This window comes from Microcaecilia unicolor, chromosome 6 (genome assembly GCF_901765095.1).
Source record: "Microcaecilia unicolor chromosome 6, aMicUni1.1, whole genome shotgun sequence".
Lineage (NCBI taxonomy): Eukaryota > Metazoa > Chordata > Amphibia > Gymnophiona > Siphonopidae > Microcaecilia > Microcaecilia unicolor.
The window spans coordinates 60,774,673-60,798,113 of record NC_044036.1 but is presented as its reverse complement, the minus strand read 5'-3'; the positions used below and the strand labels follow the sequence as shown (position 1 = coordinate 60,798,113).

At 44.7% G+C, this 23,441-nt stretch overlaps 1 protein-coding gene across 4 annotated transcripts in view; it reads left to right on the top strand.

Annotated features, from left to right (window-relative positions):
- TTLL7 (tubulin tyrosine ligase like 7) overlaps positions 1-23,441 on the top strand; it is a 324,337-nt gene that overhangs the window by 35,653 nt on the left and 265,243 nt on the right. For 3 of the 4 annotated variants that reach the window (XM_030206297.1, XM_030206296.1, XM_030206299.1), the window contains exon 4: positions 7,739-7,806. In XM_030206297.1, the coding sequence (XP_030062157.1) occupies positions 7,739-7,806 (68 nt within the window). Of the gene's footprint in view, positions 1-7,738; positions 7,807-18,750; positions 18,817-23,441 lie in introns of those variants that run through there. The other variant, XM_030206298.1, reaches the window with a different exon arrangement.

The window sequence follows — 23,441 nt, the reverse complement described above, 5'->3', positions numbered from 1 at the left end:
CTCGGCTGATAGTGGAAAAAAGAAGGGCGGCTGAAGTGAGAATTTGGGTCACTTTTTTTGAACCCTTTTTTTTCACGAACAAGTCCTCAAAAAGTGCCCCAACTGCCCAGATGACCACCGGAGGGAATCGGGGATGACCTCCCCTGACTCCCCTAGTGGTCACTAACCCCCTCCCACCAAAAAAAAAAGAACTTTAAAAACTTTTTTTTTCCAGCCTGTATGCTAGCCTCAAATGTCATACCCAGCTCCATCACAGCAGTATGCAGGTCCCTGGAGCAGTTGTTAGTGGGTGCAGTGGACTTTAGGCAGGTGGACCCAGGCCCATCCCCCCCTACCTGTTACACTTGTGCTGGTAAATGGGAGCCCTCCAAACCACCCCCAAAACCCACTGTACCTACATCTAGGTGCCCTCCTTCACCCATAAGTGCTATGGTAATGGTGTAGAGTTGTGGGCAGTGGGTTTTGGGGGGGGATTTGGGGGGCTCAGCACCCAAGGTAAGGGAGCTATGGGCTTGGGAGGTATTTAAAACATTTTTTAATTGTTACAAGTGCCCCCTAGGGTGCCCGGTTAGTGTCCTGGCATGTGAGGGGGACCAGTGCACTACGAATCCTGGCCCCTCCCACGACCAAATGCCTTGGAGTTGTTCATTTTTGAGCTGGGCACCTTCGGTTTCCATTATCGCTGAAAACCGATACCGCCCAGCTCAAATCCGCCCAAATCCGATGCATTTGCCCGGCACCAACCGTATTATCGAAACAAAAGATGGATGCCCATCTTTTTCGAAAATACAGTCTGTCCCGCCCCTTCGCGGACCCGTCCTCGGAGATAGACGCTCATGGAGATGGGTGTTCGCGTTCGATTATGCCCCTCTTGGTCAGCTATCTTTATTTATGTATTTAAAATATTTATTATCCACTTTATTCAAAGTTCAAAGTACGGACAAAATACATACATAAAAAAACAGTAAACATTAATCAGTTTCATCTTCTTTTAATTATGATAATGTTCTTTCTCCGAGGACAAGCAGGCTGCTTGTTCTCACTGATGGGTGACATGCACGGCAGCCCCTCCAATCGGAAAACTTTACTAGCAAAGGCCTTTGCTAGTCCTCGCGCGCCGATGCGCACCGCGCATGCGCGGCCGTCTTCCCGCCCGAACCGGCTCGTGTTCATCAGTCTTCTTTGTCCGCGCTCGGGACGGTCGTGTTTTGCGCCGTATCGCGCCCCTCAAAGTGACCCTCGTGCGTCTTCGTGTTTTTCACTGAAAAAAAAAATAGAAGAAGACCTTTACGGTCTTTACCCCTTTCCCGTGCTTCCAGCTTTTGCCCCACGTAAGTTTCCTTTCGCTTTCGGGGTAGGCCTTTTTTGAGGCCTCGGTTCGGGTTTTTTCTCTCCCTATTTTTGGTGCCTATATCGCCATTATGAGTTTTGATTTCGCCGGCGTGATTTTTCCGCCCATGTCATCGAAGTCTCCCAGCGGCTTCAAGAAGTGCACCCAGTGCGCCCGGGTAATCTCGCTCACTGATAGGCACGCGTCGTGTCTTCAGTGTCTGGGGGCTGGGCACCGCCCGCAGGCCTGTAGTCTTTGCGCCCTTTTACAGAAGAGGACTCAGGTAGCGAGATTGGCCCAGTGGAACGTGTTGTTCTCGGGCTCTTCGTCGGCAACAGCACCGGGGGCATTGAGTGCATCGACGTCTACAGCTTCAAGACCTTCGACCTCGGCATCGAGGCATCGACCCTCTGCATCGTCGGTACCGGGACCTCCACTAGTGCTGATGTCGTCGGACGGTGGTGCTTCGACTGGAGTGCAGGTGAGGGCTGTCCATTCCCCTGCTGGTGGCGGTGAGCCTTCGGGTGGGTCTCCCCCTACCCTGAGGGCTCCTGTGGTACAGCCCCCCCGAGACCGACCTTCTTCGGCCTCGGCCCCGAGGAAGCGACGGCTGGATTCTATGTCCTCCTCGTCGGTACCGGGAAGTTCCGGTGACATGCTTCGTTTGAAAAAGTCAAAGAAGCATCGACACCGGTCTCCTTCCCGCATCGGTACCGAGAGCTCTGGGTCGCCGAGGGAGTTGGCACCCAGTAGGCATCGGCAGCGGGAGGACCGCTCACCCTCTGTTCAGGAGGTGTCGATGCGCTCCACCTTGGACAGCCCGGAACAGCCTCCACGCCCGGAACAGACTCTGACCTCGATGCCTGCATCGGCTTCCATGTCTTTCTCCACAGCCGCTCTGCACGAGAGTCTCCGGCCGTTCTCCCAGAGATCCTGGGAGAGCTGTTGCGCCCTTCCCCTCCGGTACCGGGGGTGCTTGCGCCACCGGTACCATCGAGTGAGGCGCCGGCTGGCCCCTTGCCCGGGGTGAGGTCTCCGACATCGGTGCCGCTTGCGGTACTGACTGCGGTCGCCTCCCAGGAAAGCTCCCCGACGACGTCGGCGGAGGGAGCTTCGCCGGTGCTGGCGAGGGAGTCTACCTCTCGACGCTCCCACCGTGGCCGTGTTTCCACGGAGTCGAGCCGGGCACGGCTTCAGACACAGGTTCATGAACTTGTGTCTGATACCGATGGTGAGGCCTCGTGGGAGGAGGAGGAGGACATCAGATATTTCTCTGACGAGGAGTCTGATGGCCTTCCTTCTGATCCCACTCCCTCCCCCGAAAGACAGCTTTCTCCTCCCGAGAGTCTGTCTTTCGCGGCCTTTGTCCGGGAGATGTCTACGGCCATCCCCTTCCCGGTGGTTGTGGAGGATGAGCCCAGGGCTGAAATGTTTGAGCTCCTGGACTATCCTTCTCCACCTAAGGAAGCGTCCACAGTACCCATGCATCATGTCCTAAAAAAGACATTGCTTGCGAACTGGACCACGCCTCTAAGTAATCCCCACATTCCCAAGAAGATCGAGTCCCAGTACCGGATCCATGGGGACCCAGAGCTGATGCGCACTCAGTTGCCTCACGACTCTGGTGTTGTGGATCTGGCCCTAAAGAAGGCTAAGAGTTCTAGGGAGCATGCTTCGGCGCCCCCGGGCAAGGACTCTAGAACCTTAGACTCCTTTGGGAGGAAAGCCTACCATTCTTATATGCTCGTGGCCAAAATCCAGTCTTACCAGCTCTACACGAGCATACATATGCGGAACAATGTGCGGCAGTTGGCGGGCTTGGTGGACAAGCTCCCTCCTGAGCAAGCCAAGCCATTTCAGGAGGTGGTCAGGCAGCTGAAGGCGTGCAGAAAATTCCTGGCCAGAGGGGTATATGATACCTTTGATGTTGCGTCCAGGGCCGCTGCTCAAGGTGTGGTGATGCGCAGACTCTCATGGCTGCGTGCCTCCGACCTGGAGAATAGGATCCAGCAGCGGATTGCGGACTCCCCTTGCCGAGCGGACAATATTTTTGGAGAGAAAGTCGAACAGGTGGTAGAGCAGCTCCACCAGTGGGATACCGCTTTCGACAAGTTCTCCCGCCGGCAGCCTTCAGCATCTACCTCCTCAGGTAGACGTTTTTATGGGGGAAGGAAGACTGTTCCCTACTCTTCTGGTAAGCGTAGGTACAATCCTCCTTCTTGACAGCCTGCGGCCCAGGCTAAGCCCCAGCGCGCTCGCTCTCTTCAGCAGTGTGCGCCTCAGCAAGGCCCCACGGCTCCCCAGCAAAAGCAGGGGGCGAGCTTTTGACTGGCTCCAGCAGAGCATAGCCGACATCAAAGTGTCAGTGCCGGGCGATCTGCTGGTCGGGGGGAGGTTGAAAGATTTTCACCAAAGGTGGCCTCTTATAACCTCCGACCGTTGGGTTCTTCAAATAGTCCGGCAAGGATACACCCTCAATTTGGCCTCCAAACCTCCAAATTGCCCACCGGGAGCTCAATCTTACAGCTTCCAGCACAAGCAGGTACTTGCAGAGGAACTCTCCGCCCTTCTCAGCGCCAATGCGGTCGAGCCCGTGCCATCCGGGCAAGAAGGGCTGGGATTCTATTCCAGGTACTTCCTTGTGGAAAAGAAAACAGGGGGGATGCGTCCCATCCTAGACCTAAGGGCCCTGAACAAATATCTGGTCAAGGAAAAGTTCAGGATGCTTTCCCTGGGCACCCTTCTCCCCATGATTCAGGAAAACGATTGGCTATGCTCTCTGGACTTGAAGGACGCCTACACGCACATCCCGATACTGCCAGCTCACAGACAGTATCTGCGATTTCAGCTGGGCACATGTCACTTCCAGTACTGTGTGCTACCCTTTGGGCTCGCCTCTGCGCCCAGAGTGTTCACGAAGTGCTTGGCTGTAGTAGCAGCAGCGCTTCGCAGGCTGGGAGTACACGTGTTCCCCTATCTCGATGATTGGCTGGTGAAGAACACATCCGAGGCAGGAGCTGTACAGTCCATGCAGATGACTATTCGCCTCCTGGAGCTACTGGGGTTTGTGATAAATTGTCCAAAGTCCCATCTTCTCCCAGTACAGAGACTCGAATTCATAGGAGCTCAGCTGGATTCTCGGACGGCTCGTGCCTATCTCCTAGAGACGAGAGCCAACAACTTGTTGTCCCTCGTCTCGCGGGTGCGAGCGTCCCAGCAGATCACAGCTCGGCAGATGTTGAGATTGCTGGGCCACATGGCCTCCACAGTTCATGTGACTCCCATGGCCCGCCTTCACATGCGATCTGCTCAATGGACCCTAGCTTCCCAGTGGTTTCAGGCTGCTGGGGATCTAGAAGACGTGATCCACCTGTCCACGAGTTTTCTTAACTCCCTGTATTGGTGGACGATTTGGTCCAATTTGACTCTGGGACGTCCTTTCCAAATTCCTCAGCCACAAAAAGTGCTGACTACGGATGCGTCTCTCCTGGGGTGCGGAGCTCATGTCGATGGACTTCACACCCAAGGAAGCTGGTCCCTCCAGGAACGCGATCTACAGATCAATTTCCTGGAGTTACGAGCGGTCTGGAACGCTCTGAAGGCTTTCAGAGATCGGCTGTTCCACCAAATTATCCAAATTCAGACAGACAACCAGGTTGCCATGTATTACATCAACAAGCAGGGGGGCACCGGATCTCGCCCCCTGTGTCAGGAAGCCGTCAGCATGTGGCTGTGGGCTCGCCGTTACGGCATGTTGCTCCAAGCCACACATCTGGCAGGCGTAAACAACAGTCTGGCCGACAGGTTGAGCAGGATCATACAACCTCACGAGTGGTCGCTCAATTCCAGGGTAGTGCGGCAGATCTTCCAGGTGTGGGGCACCCCCTTGGTGGATCTCTTTGCATCTCAGGCCAACCACAAGGTCCCTCAATTCTGTTCCAGACTTCAGGCCCACGGTAGGCTGGCATTGGATGCCTTCCTCCTGGACTGGGGGGAAGGTCTACTGTATGCTTATCCTCCCATACCTCTGGTGGGGAAGACTTTGTTGAAACTCAAGCAAGACCGAGGCACCATGATTCTGATTGCTCCGTTTTGGCCGCGTCAGATCTGGTTCCCTCTTCTTCTGGAGTTGTCCTCCGAAGAACCGTGGAGATTGGAGTGTTTTCCGACCCTCATCACACAGGACGAAGGGGCGCTTCTGCATCCCAGCCTCCAGTCTCTGGCTCTCACGGCCTGGATGTTGAGAGCGTAGACTTCGCCTCTTTGGGTCTGTCAGAGGGTGTCTCCCGTATCTTGCTTGCTTCCAGGAAAGATTCCACTAAGAGGAGTTTCTTCTTTCTATGGAGGAGGTTTGCCGTCTGGTGTGACAGCAAGGCCCTAGATCCTCACTCTTGTCGTACACAGACCCTGCTTGAATACCTTCTGCACTTGTCTGAGTCTGGTCTCAAGACCAACTCTGTAAGGGTTCACCTTAGTGCAATCAGTGCATACCATTACCGTGTGGAAGGTAAGCCGATCTCAGGACAGCCTTTAGTTGTTCGCTTCATGAGAGGTTTGCTTTTGTCAAAGCCCCCCGTCAAACCTCCTACAGTGTCATGGGATCTCAATGTCGTTCTCACCCAGCTGATGAAACCTCCTTTTGAGCCACTGAACTCCTGCCATCTGAAGTACTTGACCTGGAAGGTCATTTTCTTGGTGGCAGTTACTTCAGCTCGTAGAGTCAGTGAGCTTCAGGCCCTGGTAGCCCAGGCCCCTTACACCAAATTTCATCATAACAGAGTAGTCCTCTGCACTCACCCTTAGTTCTTGCCGAAGGTAGTGACGGAGTTCCATTTGAACCAGTCAATTGTCTTGCCAACATTTTTTCCCCGTCCTCATTCCTGCCCTGCTGAACGTCAGCTGCACACATTGGACTGCAAAAGAGCATTGGCCTTCTATCTGGAGCAGACACAGCCCAACAGACAGTCCGCCCAATTGTTTGTTTCTTTTGATCCCAACAGGAGGGGAGTGGCTGTGGGGAAACGCACCATATCCAATTGGCTAGCAGATTGCATTTCCTTCACTTATGCCCAGGCTGGGCTGGCTCTTGAGGGTCATGTCACGGCTCACAATGTCAGAGCCATGGCTGCGTCAGTGGCCCACTTGAAGTCAGCCACTATTGAAGAGATCTGCAAAGCTGCGACGTGGTCATCTGTCCACACATTCACATCTCATTACTGCCTGCAGCAGGATACCCGACGCGACAGTCGGTTCGGGCAGTCAGTGCTTCAGAATCTGTTCGGGGTTTAGAATCCAACTCCACCCCCCTAGGCCCATGTTTATTCTGTTCCAGGCTACACTCTCAGTTAGTTGGATAAATTGTTAGGTCAATCTCAGTTATGTCCTCGCCGTTGCGAGGTCCAATTGACCATGTTTGTTGTTTTGAGTGAGCCTGGGGGCTAGGGATACCCCATCAGTGAGAACAAGCAGCCTGCTTGTCCTCGGAGAAAGCGAATGCTACATACCTGTAGAAGGTATTCTCCGAGGACAGCAGGCTGATTGTTCTCACAAACCCGCCCGCCTCCCCTTTGGAGTTGTGTCTTCCCTTGTTTTGTCTTGCTACATATGGGACTGACGAACACGAGCCAGTTCGGGCAGGAAGACGGCCGCGCATGTGCGGTGCGCGAGGACTAGCAAAGGCCTTTGCTAGTAAAGTTTTCCGATTGGAGGGGCTGCCGTGGACGTCGCCCATCAGTGAGAACAATCAGCCTGCTGTCCTCGGAGAATACCTTCTACAGGTATGTAGCATTCGCTTTATCACAGTTATTAGGGATATACCCTCGTTAGTGTGTATTAGGTTTGTTAGTTTGCCTTAAAAGTTTACCAATCAATATTCAACCACTAGTGATGGCTGAATTATGCCTGGGTATCAGCCAGAAAATTTTCAAAATCCGACTAGATAATGGCCATGTTTTAGTGATATGAAAAACTCCTGTTCATGGGTCCATATTTAATAAATCCTTCGGTTCTTTTTATAAAAAGCTATCAAAGGAGTATGCAAACAGCAAATCTTTTCATGGCATCTCTATGAACTGAATGATTTTTTGTTCAATGAAAGCAGTGTTTGTCATTAGGATAATACATGTTTATATTTGCATAAATGTATATGTCTCATTTTCATAATGGAATTTTTTTTTTGGCGATTTTGCTTCTGTTGTTTCTTTTTATCAGTCCTATTTTAAACCAGAAGTATTTGCTCACATGAGTAAATATATCTGATCCTGGTGTTCTTGGGTTTAGTGGGGAATCTTTTGTAACATGCAGGATCTCCTTTGTGTTAGAAATATCTACTGATTTTACATGTTCTTGAAATACTCATAAAGGCCATTATTTTTGCTGTTCTTGTTTATTTTATTTAATTTTTTTTAGAGAATCAACCATTTTCCAGGAATGGGAGAGATCTGTAGGAAGGATTGCCTAGCAAGAAATATGACCAAGTAAGTTAACTCCTCGGAAGCAGGACTGGCCCTATTAATGCGTGACTGTTTTTAACATCCAGTTCCATTTTTGCACCCCTGCTTAGGCAAATGAGGCCCCTGCACACAGTCTTATTCCTCTGTATGCCCCTCAGGCCATCCCCTGTTCAGAAGAGAAAACTAGCTGAAGAGACTAAAATTAGAGGCTAACGAGGAAATACAGAAGCATATTGATAAACCTAGGTGACAGAATATAATTCTTGAGGCATAGAAATACCTTGTGAAATTTAGTCTACAAACATCCAGAAAAACAGGACAGATTCTACTGAGAAACTAAAATAGTGTTCCAGTACCAGATTTGCTGCTGCTGCTTCTTACTTTGTGAAAACGGAGGTGAAAAATTTGACTGGAACATGTGCTGTGTGCCCCCGTCCATGAGGTAGTGTCTAATAAAACACGGCACAAAGTCAGCCATAGGGAACCTGAGCAAGAGGTTCTCTTGGGCTTTCACTTTTTTTTTTGAAGTGAACATTCACTGTTTTGCCCAGATTACAAGTGTTGTGATGGACATACTTTTCCCTGACCACACTGACATCCAGAAACTCATATCCCCATGTCTTTCCATCTGAGACAGTTCATAAGTACCACATGTATTTGAAAAACAATATTATATATTAATTGCCAACCATGACTAGAATTAAAAAAAAAACAGGTATGGGAATACCTATATATTTGTCACAGTTTTGCATCTTTAAAGGCTTTCTCAGCCAATTATTTCAAGCACCTACATGCAGCTGGGAAACAGAGGTCAATATTTGTTAAGTTCCTGACATGAGAGCCTTGTATCTTTTATCCTGAAACTAGCAAACCTTACGTAATCTCTGCACCTTACCAATAACTATATCTGATAGCCTGGAATGACAATGTTATAACAAAATTACGTAAGCCACATTGAGCCTGCAAATAGGTGGGAAAATGTGGGATACAAATGCAATAAATAAAAATAAAATAAAATAGATGTGGCTGTCTTTGGAAATAGGGGATATGAGTGCTTATCTAGGTTTTCAAGCAGCTACATGGACCATTGTATATACCCTTCTCAAAAAAATCTGCAGACTTGGAGAAACATCCTCATATTCTTAAATTATGGAGATGTAAATGGGTAGAAGTCCTCTGCTTTGGCTAAACAACCTAATCAATTTAGCTTTTTTTAACTACCCTCCAATTCTAAATCATAGGTTTTAGGAAGGGATGCAAATAATTTTCTGTATTTTCAAAAAAACTCCAGATGGTGTATATAGGGGGGGGGGGGGGGGGGGGAGATTTCCATCCAGGCAGTAGCCATTGAGCTTCCAGGGACATAGCGCCATGCATCTCAACTGCCTGTAACAGCCTGCCTTTTGATAAGATCACAGACTGGGGCATCTCAAGCCTCCCTCCTCCTCCTCCTCCTCCTTTGCAAGTATAACTCTTTTCCAGTTACATAGAGCAGCATTTTAAAAAGGACGTCCAACTCTGAATATAAACGTCCAAGTCTGTACATCACATATGGACATCCATTTCTCATGCATTTTAGAACAGTATCTGCCAACATATATATGCTGTTCTAAAATGCATGAGAAATGGATGTTCAAGTGCTGGCTATGTCCAGCATGGACATCCATTTTACAAACTGAAACATTCAAATTTGGGGGCAAAACAAGGGATGTGGATGTCTTTTTGGAGTGGAGGAACAGTCTAGTGGATAGTGCCGCGGACTTTGATCCTAGGGAACTGGGTTCGATTCCCACTGCAGCTTCTTCTAACTCTGGGCAAGTCACTTAACCCTCCATTGCCCCAGGTACAAATAAGTACCTGTATGTACTATGTAAACTGCTTTGAATGTAGTTGCAAAAACCACAGAAAGGCAGTATATATCAAGTTCCATTCCTTTTCCCTTTGTGGCAACAGAGCAACATCCATATTATAAAATGGCCACATAGACATCCATGTGGAAGAATAGCCTGATGGATAGAGCAGCTAGCTGTGAACTAAAGCAGAGTATCAGTCATTTGTTCAAATCTCATGGCTATTCATAATTTTCTTTTCTTTCTTTTTTTTTTAAATTATGAGCCCTCCAGGGACAAAAATAATACCTACTGTGACTTCCTTTACTTCTTCTAATAGAAAATTGTTCAATCGGAAAAACTTTCTGTAACAGTACCAGGCCTAAATACAGACGTCCGTCTTTCTGCAATCAGAGTTGATTGTCCATATTTTAGCCCCTCCTTAGTCCTGCCCAAAGCATGCTCAGACTACACACCTTTGCCATATGAAATACTACAGTTTTAGATGTCCATATCCTGGCTTTATCAAATTGAGAGTTGGATGTCCATGCAATATAGATTTCTAATTGCTGTCCAAAACATGAATAGAGCTTCTAAAATAACCACCATAGTAACATAGTAGATGGCAGCAGATAAAAACCTGCACGCTTCATCCAGTCTGCCTAACAAGATAAACTCATAGCATATACTATAATAACATATGCATACTTGAACTTCATCTGTCCTTGCCATTTTCAGGGCACAGACCATAGAAGTCTGCTTGGTATTGACTTAGGTTTCAGCTACAGGAGTTGTTGTCGAAACCCACTCCAGCCCAACCAGATCTGTCTAGCCATAATTGGGACCATACAAGTCTGCTAGCACAACTAAGATTTGCCACCTGAGCACAACTAAGTTTTGTTTTGATTTCATTCTCTTTTTATATAGAAACTAGTAAAAAAGCCCCGTTTCTGATGCAAATGAAACGGGGGCTAGCAAGGTTTTCTTCTGTGTGCATGTGGGAGTGTGTGTGTCCCTGCCCTCTGCCCTCTCTCCCTTCCCCTGTGCTGTCTGTCCTCTCTGTCCCCTCCCCCCTCGGAGTCGAGTCCTTCAGTGTTAAGTTTCCTGCTGTGCTGTGTTTATGTTACAGAGATAGTGAGGGCTTCTGCCCTCTCTCCCCTCCCCCCTCTGAGTCCTTCACTGTTACAGAGAGAGTGATTTGATTTCGTGCTTTGCTGTGTTTTCCTTCACTGTTTGTGTTACAGAGAGAGCGAGGGCGTGGCAGACACTCATGGGGAAACCGGATATCTCTTCCCCTTCACACTTCCGGCTGGAGACTTCATTTAGAACTGGTGGTGCCTTTTATATATAGAGATTCTTTATGTTTATCCCACGCATTCTTGAATTCCATTACCATTTTCCTCTGCACCGTGAACTGCAGAAAAGTATTCCAGGCATCTACCACCCTTTCTTTGAAACAGTACTTCCTGACATTACTCCTAAGTCTGAATGAAGAAGAGGACCACCAGGGTGGAGGAGCAAGCAAGCCGCTACTGTGTCACAAGAGAAAAGGGAGAAGTAGGATTGTAGATGGCCTTCCAATACAGGAAAACGATGCAAAAACATTTTGTTTATTGAAGCAACAAGTGAGAACAGACAGGTAGGATCAATGTTTTTTGTATCTGTTTCCTGTGTTGGAAAATTGTCTATAACCCTACTTCTCCCTTTCCTATTACTCCTAAGTCTACCCCCTGCAACCACAATTCATGTCCTCTAGTTCTGCCATTTCCCTTCTCTAGAAAGAGAATAATTTAAAATTTCTGTATCATATCATCATCCTTTCCTCAGGGTATACATATTCATGTCCTCAAGTCTCTTCTCATATGTCTTTTGGCCAAACCCCATATTTTTGTTGCTTTTCTCTGAACCACTTCAAGTCTTTTTATGTTCTTAGTGAGATATGGCCTCCAAAACTGAACATAATACTCCAAGTGAGGAATCACCAACGACTCGTACAGGGGGATTAACACCACCTTTCTGAAGAACATAAGTGTTGCCATACTGGGACAGACTGAAGGTCCATTAAGCCCAGCATCCTGTTAACAACAGTGGCCAATCCAGGTCACAAGTACCTGGCAAGATCCCAGAACTGAACAGTGTATTTTATGTTGCTTATCCTAGAAATAACATGATGGTGCTATAACTTATCTGAATAGTGCCGTGTCTGTGTGATCCAAGGCTCCTCCCCAGCAGAAATACAGAGAGCAGCAGAGCAACTACCCTCCAGCAAATTTGAAATTAGCACAATACAGTGAGGACTCCAGAAGAAGCTGATGTGAAATGGGTCTGTTGGGACAGCACTACTCTCTGTATTTCTGCTGGGGAGGAGCCTGTTCAATTGTCACAACACTTTTGTGTTATGTGCTCTATGAGTAGTGCTTTTCCATAAGGACTGTAACTAATCAAATGTTTTGTTACATTTTTTGCAGAGGAGGGTTTTTTTGACCTACGATTAATTCTTTTACTGTGGGCAAGTGGAGCCACGGGTTTAGCGGTGTGTCTTAATGATATTATTTGCCGCAGTATTATGAGGTCTTTTTCCTCCATTTGTGCAATAGAATTGTGAGTGCTGGTTTTTGTGTTTCACTTAGTTGTGTTTGAGTGTTCTCATATAATTTGCAGTGAAGAGGATCTGTGGAAGCTTATCCTAGAAATAAGCAGTGGATTTTCCCCAAGTCCATCTTAATAATAGCTTATGTCCTTTTCTTTTAGGAAGTTAGCCAAACCTTTTTTAAACCCTGCTAAGCTAACTGCTTTTATTATATTCTCTGGCAAAGAATTCCAGAGTTTAATCACACGTTGAGTGAAGAAATATTTTCTCTGATTTGTTGTAAATTATGTACTTATGTAGGTACTTATGTTTGTTTACTCTTTCCAAATATACTTCGTATATTCATTGCTTGCCCTCTACTCCTAGTATATTTGGAAAAAGTAAACAAACATAAGTACATACATAAGTACATAAGTATTGCCATACTGGGAAAGACCAAAGGTCCATCAAGCTCAGCATCCTGTTTTCAACAGTGGCCAATCCAGGTCACAAATACCTGGCAAGATCCCAAAAAAGTACAAAACATTTTATACTGCTTATTCCAGAAATAGTGGATTTTCCCCAAGTCCATTTAATAATGGTCTATGAACTTTTCCTTTAGGAAGCCGTCCAAACCTTTTTAAAACTCTGCTAAGCTAACCGCCTTTACCACATTCTCTGGCAACGAATTCCAGAGTTTAATTACATGTTGAGTGAAGGAGTGTGGTAGCCGTGTTAGTCCACTCTTAAGGTTATCAATAGAAATCAAACAAAATAAAACATGGAAAAGAAAATAAGATGATACCTTTTTTATTGGACATAACTTAATACATTTCTTGATTAGCTTTCGAAGGTTGCCCTTCTTCATCAGATCGGAAATAAGCAAATGTGCTAGCTGACAGTGTATATAAGTGAAAAACATTCAAGCATTGCTATGACAGTCTGACAGGGTGGGAGGATGGGGGTGGGTAGGAAGTATGCATGGGGACATCAAAGTATATCTTTGGTATTCTAACAGGGTGGGTGTGGACAGGTGAGGGGAGGGTGATCAACAGAGACATACAGCTTTATGGTTTATAATGGGCTAGGAACCCCAGGTCCTTGTTAAGTCCTTTCTGTTGGGTGTTAAAATATTCAATCATTCTGACTTCAAAGGTCTTACGTTCTTGTATGGTTTTAAAGTTACCTTTGAGGATTCTCACTGTGAAGTCACTGGTGCAGTGTCCTGGTCTTGTAAAATGTTGCCCAACAGGCGTGGGAACCCTGCTGGCACCAGCATTGTTTATATGATGTCTATGTAAATTGAATCTTGTCTTAAGCATCTGGCCTGTTTCTCCAATATAGCATCCTTCATTACATTTTTTACACTGAATGATATATACCACATTGGAAGATGAGCAAGTGAAAGATCCCTTTATGTTGAATGTCTTTCCTTTGTGGATGACTTTGGGGTCCTGTGAAATATTTTGGCATAGTTTGCAACTGGATAAATTACAGGGAAGTGTGCCCTTCTGTTCCTTTTCAGTCTGTGAAGGAAGTTTACTTCTGATTAGCTTGTGTTTTAAATTGGGTGGCTGTCGGAAGGCCAGTACTGGTGGGGATGGGAATATCTCTTTCAGTAATTCATCCTCCTGGAGTATAGGTTGTAGATCTCTTATGATTTTCCTCAGTTTTTCCAGCTCTGGATTGTATGTCACTACAAGCGGGATTCTGTCTGTGGATTTTTTCTTTTTGTACTGTAGCAGATTCTCCCTGGGTGTTTTGAGGGAGGAGGCAATATTCTTGGAGATTATTTTGGGGTTGTAGCCCTTCTGTTTGAAGGATTCAGTCATGGTTTTAAGGTGTCTGTCTCTGTCCCCTGGGTCAGAGCAGATACGGTGGTATCTTGTGGCTTGGCTGTAAATGATGGATCTTTTTGTATGTGAAGGATGGAAGCTGGAGTTGTGGAGATAGCTACATCTGTCTGTGGGTTTCTTGTATACAGATGTTTGTATACAGCCATCACTGATTGAGACTGTGGTGTCCAAAAAATTGACTTTTTCTGGAGAGTAGTCAATTTTGAATCTGATTGTAGGATGGTATGTATTGAATGCAGAATAAAATTGTTTCAGAGTTTCTTCACCCTCCGTCCAAATCATAAAAATGTCATCGATGTACCGGTAGTATTTTAGAGGTTTGGTCTGGTGTGTATTCAGAAATGTCTCTTCCAGCTCAGCCATAAAAAGGTTGGCATATTGGGGTGCTGTCCTGGTGCCCATCGCAGTGCCCATTATTTGCAGATAGATATCATTGTTAAAGTGGAAGTAGTTGTGAGTTAAAATGAATTTGATTAATTTTGTAATAGTTTCTGGAGAGTATTGATGGTCCAGTGTGGATTTTTTTAGGAGTCTTCCACATGCAGCTATGCCATCCACATGTGGAATGTTGCTGTATAGTGATTCTACATCCATCGTGACCAGAAGGGTGTTAGGTGGTAGTTGCTTGATATTTTTCAATTTATTCAGTACTGGCCTTCCGACAGCCACCCAATTTAAAACACAAGCTAATCAGAAGTAAACTTCCTTCACAGACTGAAAAGGAACAGAAGGGCACACTTCCCTGTAATTTATCCAGTTGCAAACTATGCCAAAATATTTCACAGGACCCCAAAGTCATCCACAAAGGAAAGACATTCAACATAAAGGGATCTTTCACTTGCTCATCTTCCAATGTGGTATATATCATTCAGTGTAAAAAATGTAATGAAGGATGCTATATTGGAGAAACAGGCCAGATGCTTAAGACAAGATTCAATTTACATAGACATCATATAAACAATGCTGGTGCCAGCAGGGTTCCCACGCCTGTTGGGCAACATTTTACAAGACCAGGACACTGCACCAGTGACTTCACAGTGAGAATCCTCAAAGGTAACTTTAAAACCATACAAGAACGTAAGACCTTTGAAGTCAGAATGATTGAATATTTTAACACCCAACAGAAAGGACTTAACAAGGACCTGGGGTTCCTAGCCCATTATAAACCATAAAGCTGTATGTCTCTGTTGATCACCCTCCCCTCACCTGTCCACACCCACCCTGTTAGAATACCAAAGATATACTTTGATGTCCCCATGCATACTTCCTACCCACCCCCATCCTCCCACCCTGTCAGACTGTCATAGCAATGCTTGAATGTTTTTCACTTATATACACTGTCAGCTAGCACATTTGCTTATTTCCGATCTGACGAAGAAGGGCAACCTTCGAAAGCTAATCAAGAAATGTATTAAGTTATGTCCAATAAAAAAGGTATCATCTTATTTTCTTTTCCATGTTTTATTTTGTTTGATTTCTATTGATAACCATGTTGAGTGAAGAAACATTTTCTTCGATTCGTTTTAAATTTACTACACTGTAGCTTCATCGCATGCCCCCCCTAGTCCTAGTATTTTTGGAAAGCGTGAACAGACACTTCACATCTACCCATTCAACTCCACTCATTATTTTATAGACCTCTATCATATCTCCCCTCAGCCGCCTTTTCTCCAAGCTGAAGAGCCCTAGCCGCTTTAGCCTTTCCTCATAGGGAAGTCGTCCCATCCCCTTTATCATTTTCGTCGCCCTTCTTGGCACCTTTTCTAATTCCACTATATCTTTTTTGAGATGTGGCGACCAGAATTGAACACAATATTCAAGGTGCGGTCGCACCATGGAGCAATACAAAGGCATTATAACATCCTCATTTTTATTTTTCATTCCTTTCCTAATAATACCTAACATTCTATTTGCTTTCTTAGCCGCAGCAGCACACTGAGCAGATGGTTTCAACGTATCATCGACGATTACACCTAGATCCCTTTCTTGTCCGTGACTCCTAACGTGGAACCTTGCATGACGTAGCTATAATTCGAGTTCCTCTTTCCCACATGCATCACTTTGCACTTGCTCACATTAAACGTCATCTGCCATTTAGACGCCCAGTCGCCCAGTCTCCCAGTCTCGTAAGGTCCTCTTGTAATTTTTCACAATCCTCCTGCGATTTAACGACTTTGAATAACTTTGTGTCATCAGCAAATTTAATTACCTCACTAGTTACTCCCATCTCTAGGACATTTATAAATATGTTAAAAAGCAGCGGTCCCAGCACAGACCCCTGGGGAACCCCACTAACTACCCTTCTCCATTGAGAATAATGACCATTTAACCCTACTCTCTGTTTTCTATCTTTTAACCAGTTTTTAATCCACAATAGAACACTACCTCCTATCCCATGACTCTCCAATTTCCTCTGGAGTCTTTCATGAGGTACTTTGTCAAATGCCTTCTGAAAATCCAGATACACAATATCAACCGGCTTACCTTTATCCACATGTTTGTTCACCCCTTCAAAGAAATGTAGTAGATTGGTGAGGCAAGATTTCCCTTCACTAAATCCATGTTGTCTTTGTCTCATTAATCCATGCTTTTGAATATGCTCTGTAATTTTGTTCTTAATAATAGTCTCTACCATTTTGCCCGGCACCAACGTCAGACTCACCGGTCTATAATTTCCCGGATCTCCTCTGGAACTTTTTAAAAAATCAGTGTTACATTGGCCACCCTCCAATCTTCCGGTACCATGCTCGATTTTAAGGATAAATGACATATTACTAACAATAGCTCCGCAAGCTCATTTTTCAGTTCTATCAGTACTCTGGGATGAATACCATCCGGTCCAGGAGATTTGCTGCTCTTCAGTTTGTAGAACTGCCCCATTACATCCTCCAGGTTTACAGAGAATTCATTAAGTTTCTCCGACTCGTCAGCTTCGAATACCATTTTTGGCACAAGTATCCCACCCAGATCTTCCTCGGTGAAGATCGAAGCAAAGAATTCATTTAATCTCTCTGCTACGGCTTTGTCTTCCTTGATCGCCCCTTTTACTCCTCGGTCATCTAGTGGTCCAACCGATTCTTTTGCCGGCTTCCTGCTTTTAATATACCTAAAAAAAAATTTACTATGTGTTTTTGCCTCTGACGCAATCTTTTTTTCGAAGTCCCACTTAGCCTTATTTATCAGCGCTTTGCATTTGACTTGACATTCCTTATGCTGTTTCTTATTATTTTCATTCGGTTCCTTCCATTTTCTGAAGGATTTTCTTTTAGCTCTAATAGGTTCCTTCACCTCACTTTTTAACCACGCCAGCTGTCGTTTGGTCTTCCATCCTTCTTTTTTAATATGTGGAATATATGTGGCCTGGGCTTCCAGGATGGTGTTTTTGAACAGCATCCATGCCTGATGTAAATTTTTGACCCTCGCAGTTGGTCCTCTAAGTTTTATTTTCACCGTTCTTCTCATTTTATCATAGTCTCCTTTTTTAAAGTTAAACGCTAACGTATTTGATTTCCTATGTATACTTACTTCAAAGCTAATATCAAATCCGATCATATTATGATCACTGTTATCAAGCGTCCCCAGCACCATTACCTCCCGCACCAGATCATGCGCTCCACTAAGGACTAGGTCTAGAATTTTTCCTTCTCTCGTCGACTCCTGTACCAGCTGCTCCATAAAGCTGTCCTTGATTTCATCAAGGAATTTTACCTCCCTAACGTGCCTCGATGTTACATTTACCCAGTCAAAATTGGGATAATTGAAATCACCCATTATTATTGTGTTGCCCAGTTTGTTTGTGTCCCTAATTTCCTTTAACATTTCTGCATCCGTCTGTTCATCCTGGCCAAGCGGATGATAGTACACTCCTGTCACTATCCTTTTCCCCTTAACACATGGAATTTCAATTCACAGTGATTCCAAGAAGTGTTTTTTTTTTGCTGCAGAATTTTCAATCTATTTGATTCAAGGCTCTCATTAATATACAATGCTACCCCTCCACCAGTCCGATTCACCCTATCACTACGATATAATTTGTACCCCGGTATGACAGTGTCCCACTGGTTATTCTCCTTCCACCAGGTCTCAGAGATGCCTATTATATCAAATTTTTCATTTAGTGCAATATATTCTAACTCTCCCATCTTATTTCTTAGGCTCCTGGCATTCGCATATAGACATTTCAAACAATTCACATCTACCTGTTCCACTCCACTCATTATTTTTAGGCCTCTTATCATATCTTCCCTCAGCCATCTTCTTCTGGTGGTTGTACCTCTCTCTATTCAGTTCACTCAGACTTTGTTCCCTCCTCACATATATTCACTTACAGTAGCTGTCTTTCAACTTGCTTGAAAGCATGGTAGAGATCTCAGTTAAATAAAAAAAGGTACATCTCAGGAGAATAATCATTTCAAGGACTGCAGATATATCAACTTTAGATCCTGTCCCTAATACAAACTTTTAGCAGCCTTCTGTGACAGTGTATAAGCTCAGTAGATGTGTTAATCCCTGGATATGTCGGGCTTGTGTCCCTAGTCTAAAGCGGATGCTGTAAGGCATATCTTCTGCTTGCAATCCTATCATCAACACTTCAGTCTTATCCAAATTTGCCCTGTAATAGCTGAGAAATCTTTGATTTTGTCTAGGAGCTGTAAGGATTTTTCACAAATAACATTGTGTTATTTGCATACAACAGGATCTTATCTGACATGCCCCCAGCTTCAGTTGATTCCATCAGCTTATTGCTTGAATCTGAAAGATGAAGGGTTCTATTTCCAGGGTGAGTAGGAACGATGAGAGAAGGCATCCTGGCCTTGTACCTCCTATAGAATGTGAATTTTTTTTGATTTACAGCCATTTACTACTATTGTCTCCATAGACTTATGATACCTTCCATATTCAGATACTCCAGCAGGGTGAAGATATAAAATTGCTCTTCCCTGTTGAGGGCCTTTTCAGCTTCCAAGGCGATGCACAACATGTGTACTGTGTGAATCACATTAAGTACACATCTCACATTATCTGAAATTTGTCATCCTTATATAAAACCCATCTGGTCAGGGTGGATTACTCACATCATTAAGTTCTCTATCCACTTTGCCAAAAATTTGGCAAATATTTCATATCACAGTTTAGCAGTGCAATTGATGTGGAAGGGCATAATCGAAAGGGATGCCCAAGTTTTCCTGGGGACGTCCTCGCAGGACAGCTCCAGCAAGGGGCGGGGAAACCCGTATTATCGAAACAAGATGGGTGTCCATCTTTCGTTTCGATAATACAGTCGGGGACGCCCAAATCGCGAAATTTAGTTCAACCTTAGAGATGGTCGTCCCCAGGACTTGGTCGTTTCTGATTTTCGGTGATAATGGAAAGCGAGGACACCCATCTCAGAAACGACCAAATCCAAGCCATTTGGTCGTGGGAGGAGCCAGCATTCGTAGTGCACTGGTCCCCCTGACATGCCAGGACATCAACCGTGCACCCTAGGGGGCACTGCAATGGACTTCACAAATTGCTCCCAGGTACATAGCTCCCTTACCTTCAGCCAGATGCATTAACTGAACGGAAAAAGCCCTTCCCTTACCGATCCCTTAGCGATTCGGAAAGGAACGGGCATGCAAATGAGCTGCTCGCTGTTAGCTCATTTGCACACGATTTCCTTCCTAAGGAGGGGAAGCTGGTGCAGAGCAGCCAAGTGTTATGCGTGGCTGCTCTGCGCATGCCAAAAACGGCTTCATACATGCAGACAAGCTGCGTGTATAATAGCCGTCTATAACCTTAAATAAATTGCCATCCACAACCTTAGAAAAACACAAGTCCAGGTGAAAACGTCCAAGTGCTCGTCAGGGACATCTTTTTTTTTTTTTTTTTTTTAAGAGTATGGGTGAAGGACGTCCAAGTGTCGGGTGCCTTCGCTATGCCTCCGTCCCTGCGACAGGCAGTTGAGAATGTCCAAAATGTGGACCCTGAGAGAAGGACGCCCATCTCCCAATTTGTGTCGAAAGATGGGCGCCCTTCTCTTTCGAAAATAAGCCTGATAATTGCTGCATTTCATTTCTGGTTTTTCTTCCTTGTGAAAGAGGGTGGCATTGGCTCTATATATTCCAGGGGTAATTTTCAAATTGAAAGTACAAGTACTTATGTTCTTTATCTTTGAAAAGTACTGTAAAATCTGCAAGTGAAAGAAATCCTGGAATTTATTAATTTCAAACACTGTATATTTATGAACCAATGACAGAAGCAAAAGCAAGAATAGAATCAGCAATCTGCACATTTCAGGGAGCTACAATAATTGTCATCATGACCAATGCTAAAATCAGAACAATGAGATTTAAGTTGAGCAGTTACAGTTGGCAAAAAGCTTAATTGGTTTTTATGCAAATAGGTGGGAAAATGTGGGATACAAATGAGACAAATAAATATACTGTAGCTGTAACTTTCTGCATATTACACAGTCATTTAGCAGCCTGCAGTTCATATTGCTGAATCATGCATACCGTATTCCACCAATACTGTACATTCAATAAATGAGCATTTTTTGTAAAGAGTCATCTGAAGTGCCAGAGAGAAGTCTACTGAGCAACGCTGTATTCAATCAAAGTCCATGATTAGGGCTTGGGATTTAAATATTATCACACTAAATTCAAGGGTGAATCAAGATGAAAATGTTTTGGATATAGGTTCATTTTGGTTCCAAAACTGCCAGAGTAGGGGCCAGGTAAATGTTATGTGTAATAGGTCTCCCTGGTAGAACCACAGTGTCAGCATGTAATATTTTCATGTAGGACAGCTCTTCTGGGTTTCAGAGGGGTCCGTGTTGTCCTATGTGCAGAAAAATACAGACATTGAGTGGTGTGGGCTGAGAGAGATGGATGATTAGTTTGGGACCAAAAAGAGGGCCAGTCTACCTCATTCTCTGATATAGCTACTTCATATTCCCAAATTTGTTTTAGAACATTAGAGGAAACAAATGTTTGGTCTCTCAAGAAATGATAGAAAGCTGAGGCTTCCTGCACTATACTTTAAATTTGCAAGCACACTGGTAATAAGTCTGGAGTTTCTTCCAAATTGAAAACCGGAGTGTTGCAAATGGGGATACCTTATGGTTAGTAAGAATCTGCGAAAGGCAAAACACACAGTGGATCCAAAAAAGTCCTCTCACAATGAGTGTCTTCCTGAACAAGGTCTTTATTAACAGTAGCAGAAATGACCCGACACGTGACGTGTTTCGGCCGTGAGGCCTGCGTCAGGGGTCTAGTATTATCTGTAGAAAAAAGTACCTTGTAGATCAGATGAACAAAATAGCACTAAAGCTGCTAACAACGATATCGTACACAAGAAAACGCTGTGCTGCTTTGTAAAACGAAATGTATGGCAAAACATGAAACCACCTTCAAGTAAGAATCTGCTCCAGTGCCCATATATCATGCTACTATCAATAACTCCAATTTAGCAACCTATTACTGATTTTTAGTTTAGGGTTATACCAGTGGCATCCTCCTATTGGACATCCAACAATATGGAAAAGGAAGGGGAGAAGGGGAAAGAGGATGGGATTTGATATACTGCCTTTCTATGGTTACAATCAAAGTGGTTTACATATTATTTACAGGTACTTATTTTGTACCTGGGGCAATGGAGGATTAAGTGACTTGCCCAGAGCCACAAAGAGCTGCAGTGAGACTGTTACCTAGTGCCACCAGGATGTCATGGGTATTTTGTTTTGTGATAAGCAAGCAGGTTCTGCTTGTCAGGGATGAAAAAAAGGAAGGATCAAGCATAGTAAAATATCATTCAACCACATTTCCTAGAAGCTATTGAGCCTTTCAGCTTATAAGAGGTGAGCCAAGAGACTCTGATCAGCCGTAGGGGAAGGACATGCAAGATCAGGAGGACTCCAGGCTCCGAAGCAGGAAATGGAGACTGGGTTCCCGAGCTGTGGTATTGCTGCTTCTTCCACTGCAGTGCTCGCCCTGAGAAAAATCCCTTGTGTAGTGTAGCAGGGGAAAATTTATTGGGCACCTTTGGCAGCCTGATTTTTGGAAAAAAAAAAAGCTACACATGGAATTCATACACACAGCTTGTATGCGTGTATGAAAGCCATGTGTAGCACAGTTGTTCTGATCATGCGCAGAGCAGCCAGGCTTAGCGAATGGCTGTTGTACGCATGCACAGCTTAGTGACTGGTCAAGCTGTTTTTGCAAGCAGCTCATTCAAATGCAATTGTTTTTGTGTATCACTCACTATTTCCAACTCGGTAATTTATACCGGTGGAAACAGAGATCGATGCTTTACAGGGACTTTAGTTCATCCTTTTGTTTTGTTTTCCACTTCAAGCAAAATACACCACTGAAGAAGAATGCCTGAGGGGCCCCTGTAGAAGCTGAATTTGGAATGAAGCTCTGGTTTTTGCTTTACTGCACAGATCTAGGCAGTGCAATTTTTCTAGCAAAAAAGGTGCTGGTACTCAAATGCCAGGCCACCCTTCAAGGGTGGGGTGATCACTGAGGGACCCATCCTACAATAGCCAGGCCCCCTGCAACCGGTCACAGAATCTATGACAAGGCAGAATTGGTGTCGAGCCTGAGCTCTTTCATTAAAACTTGTGGTCCATGGGTCAATTTTAGGAGACACTGGAAAAGGTGCCGGTTCTCAGTACCCCCGAGTACCCCCTCAAAAAAAGCCCTGGATCTAGGGAATACACTTCAGGAGTTAGATCAAAGCTGCCAAACATCCATGGGACCAGATACTGTTTTATGCAACTAAAGTCTGAGCATCTTAAATTGTTTTATGTTTTTTTCTTCCTGTTCAGTTTAAAGTTTATTTTATTACTATTTGTATTTGAGCTGCCTAGTCAGTCAATGTAGTGTTTTTGTTTAAAGATTTTAATATGGAAGTACTTGCGTTGTCTTTAGAACAAAAACCGATCCATGAAACCTAACTTCATTGTTGTTGAAGCTTAGAGAAAAAGGCTGCAGTTAAAAAAAAAGTCATATTTTAGTATTCCCTAATATAAATGGGGTTGTCCACATAAGTGCATTTGAATATTAAACAGATGGATTTTATTCAGTCTTTAAAACAAATGTGTACTCCTTTGCACATTTTACTGTCTGCTTTAAGGGACCTGCACCTTAAAATACATACCATCACAAGGGGGTGCACATGCGCCTGCTTCAGTTCGGAAATCTGTCACTACACCATCTACTGGTTGTAGAGATCCAGACCTCCCCAGCTCCTGAGAACACTCCTCTTGGCTCAGGATTCTTCAGCAGTAAGGCACATAGAGTTAAGGGGCTCAAAACACTAACTTTAATCTTCTAAAATAAAAATAACACAAGATGCTTTTCTTCAGCTTAATCTGGATAAGGTATTCACATTATCCTACTAACTTGCAACTCACAGATT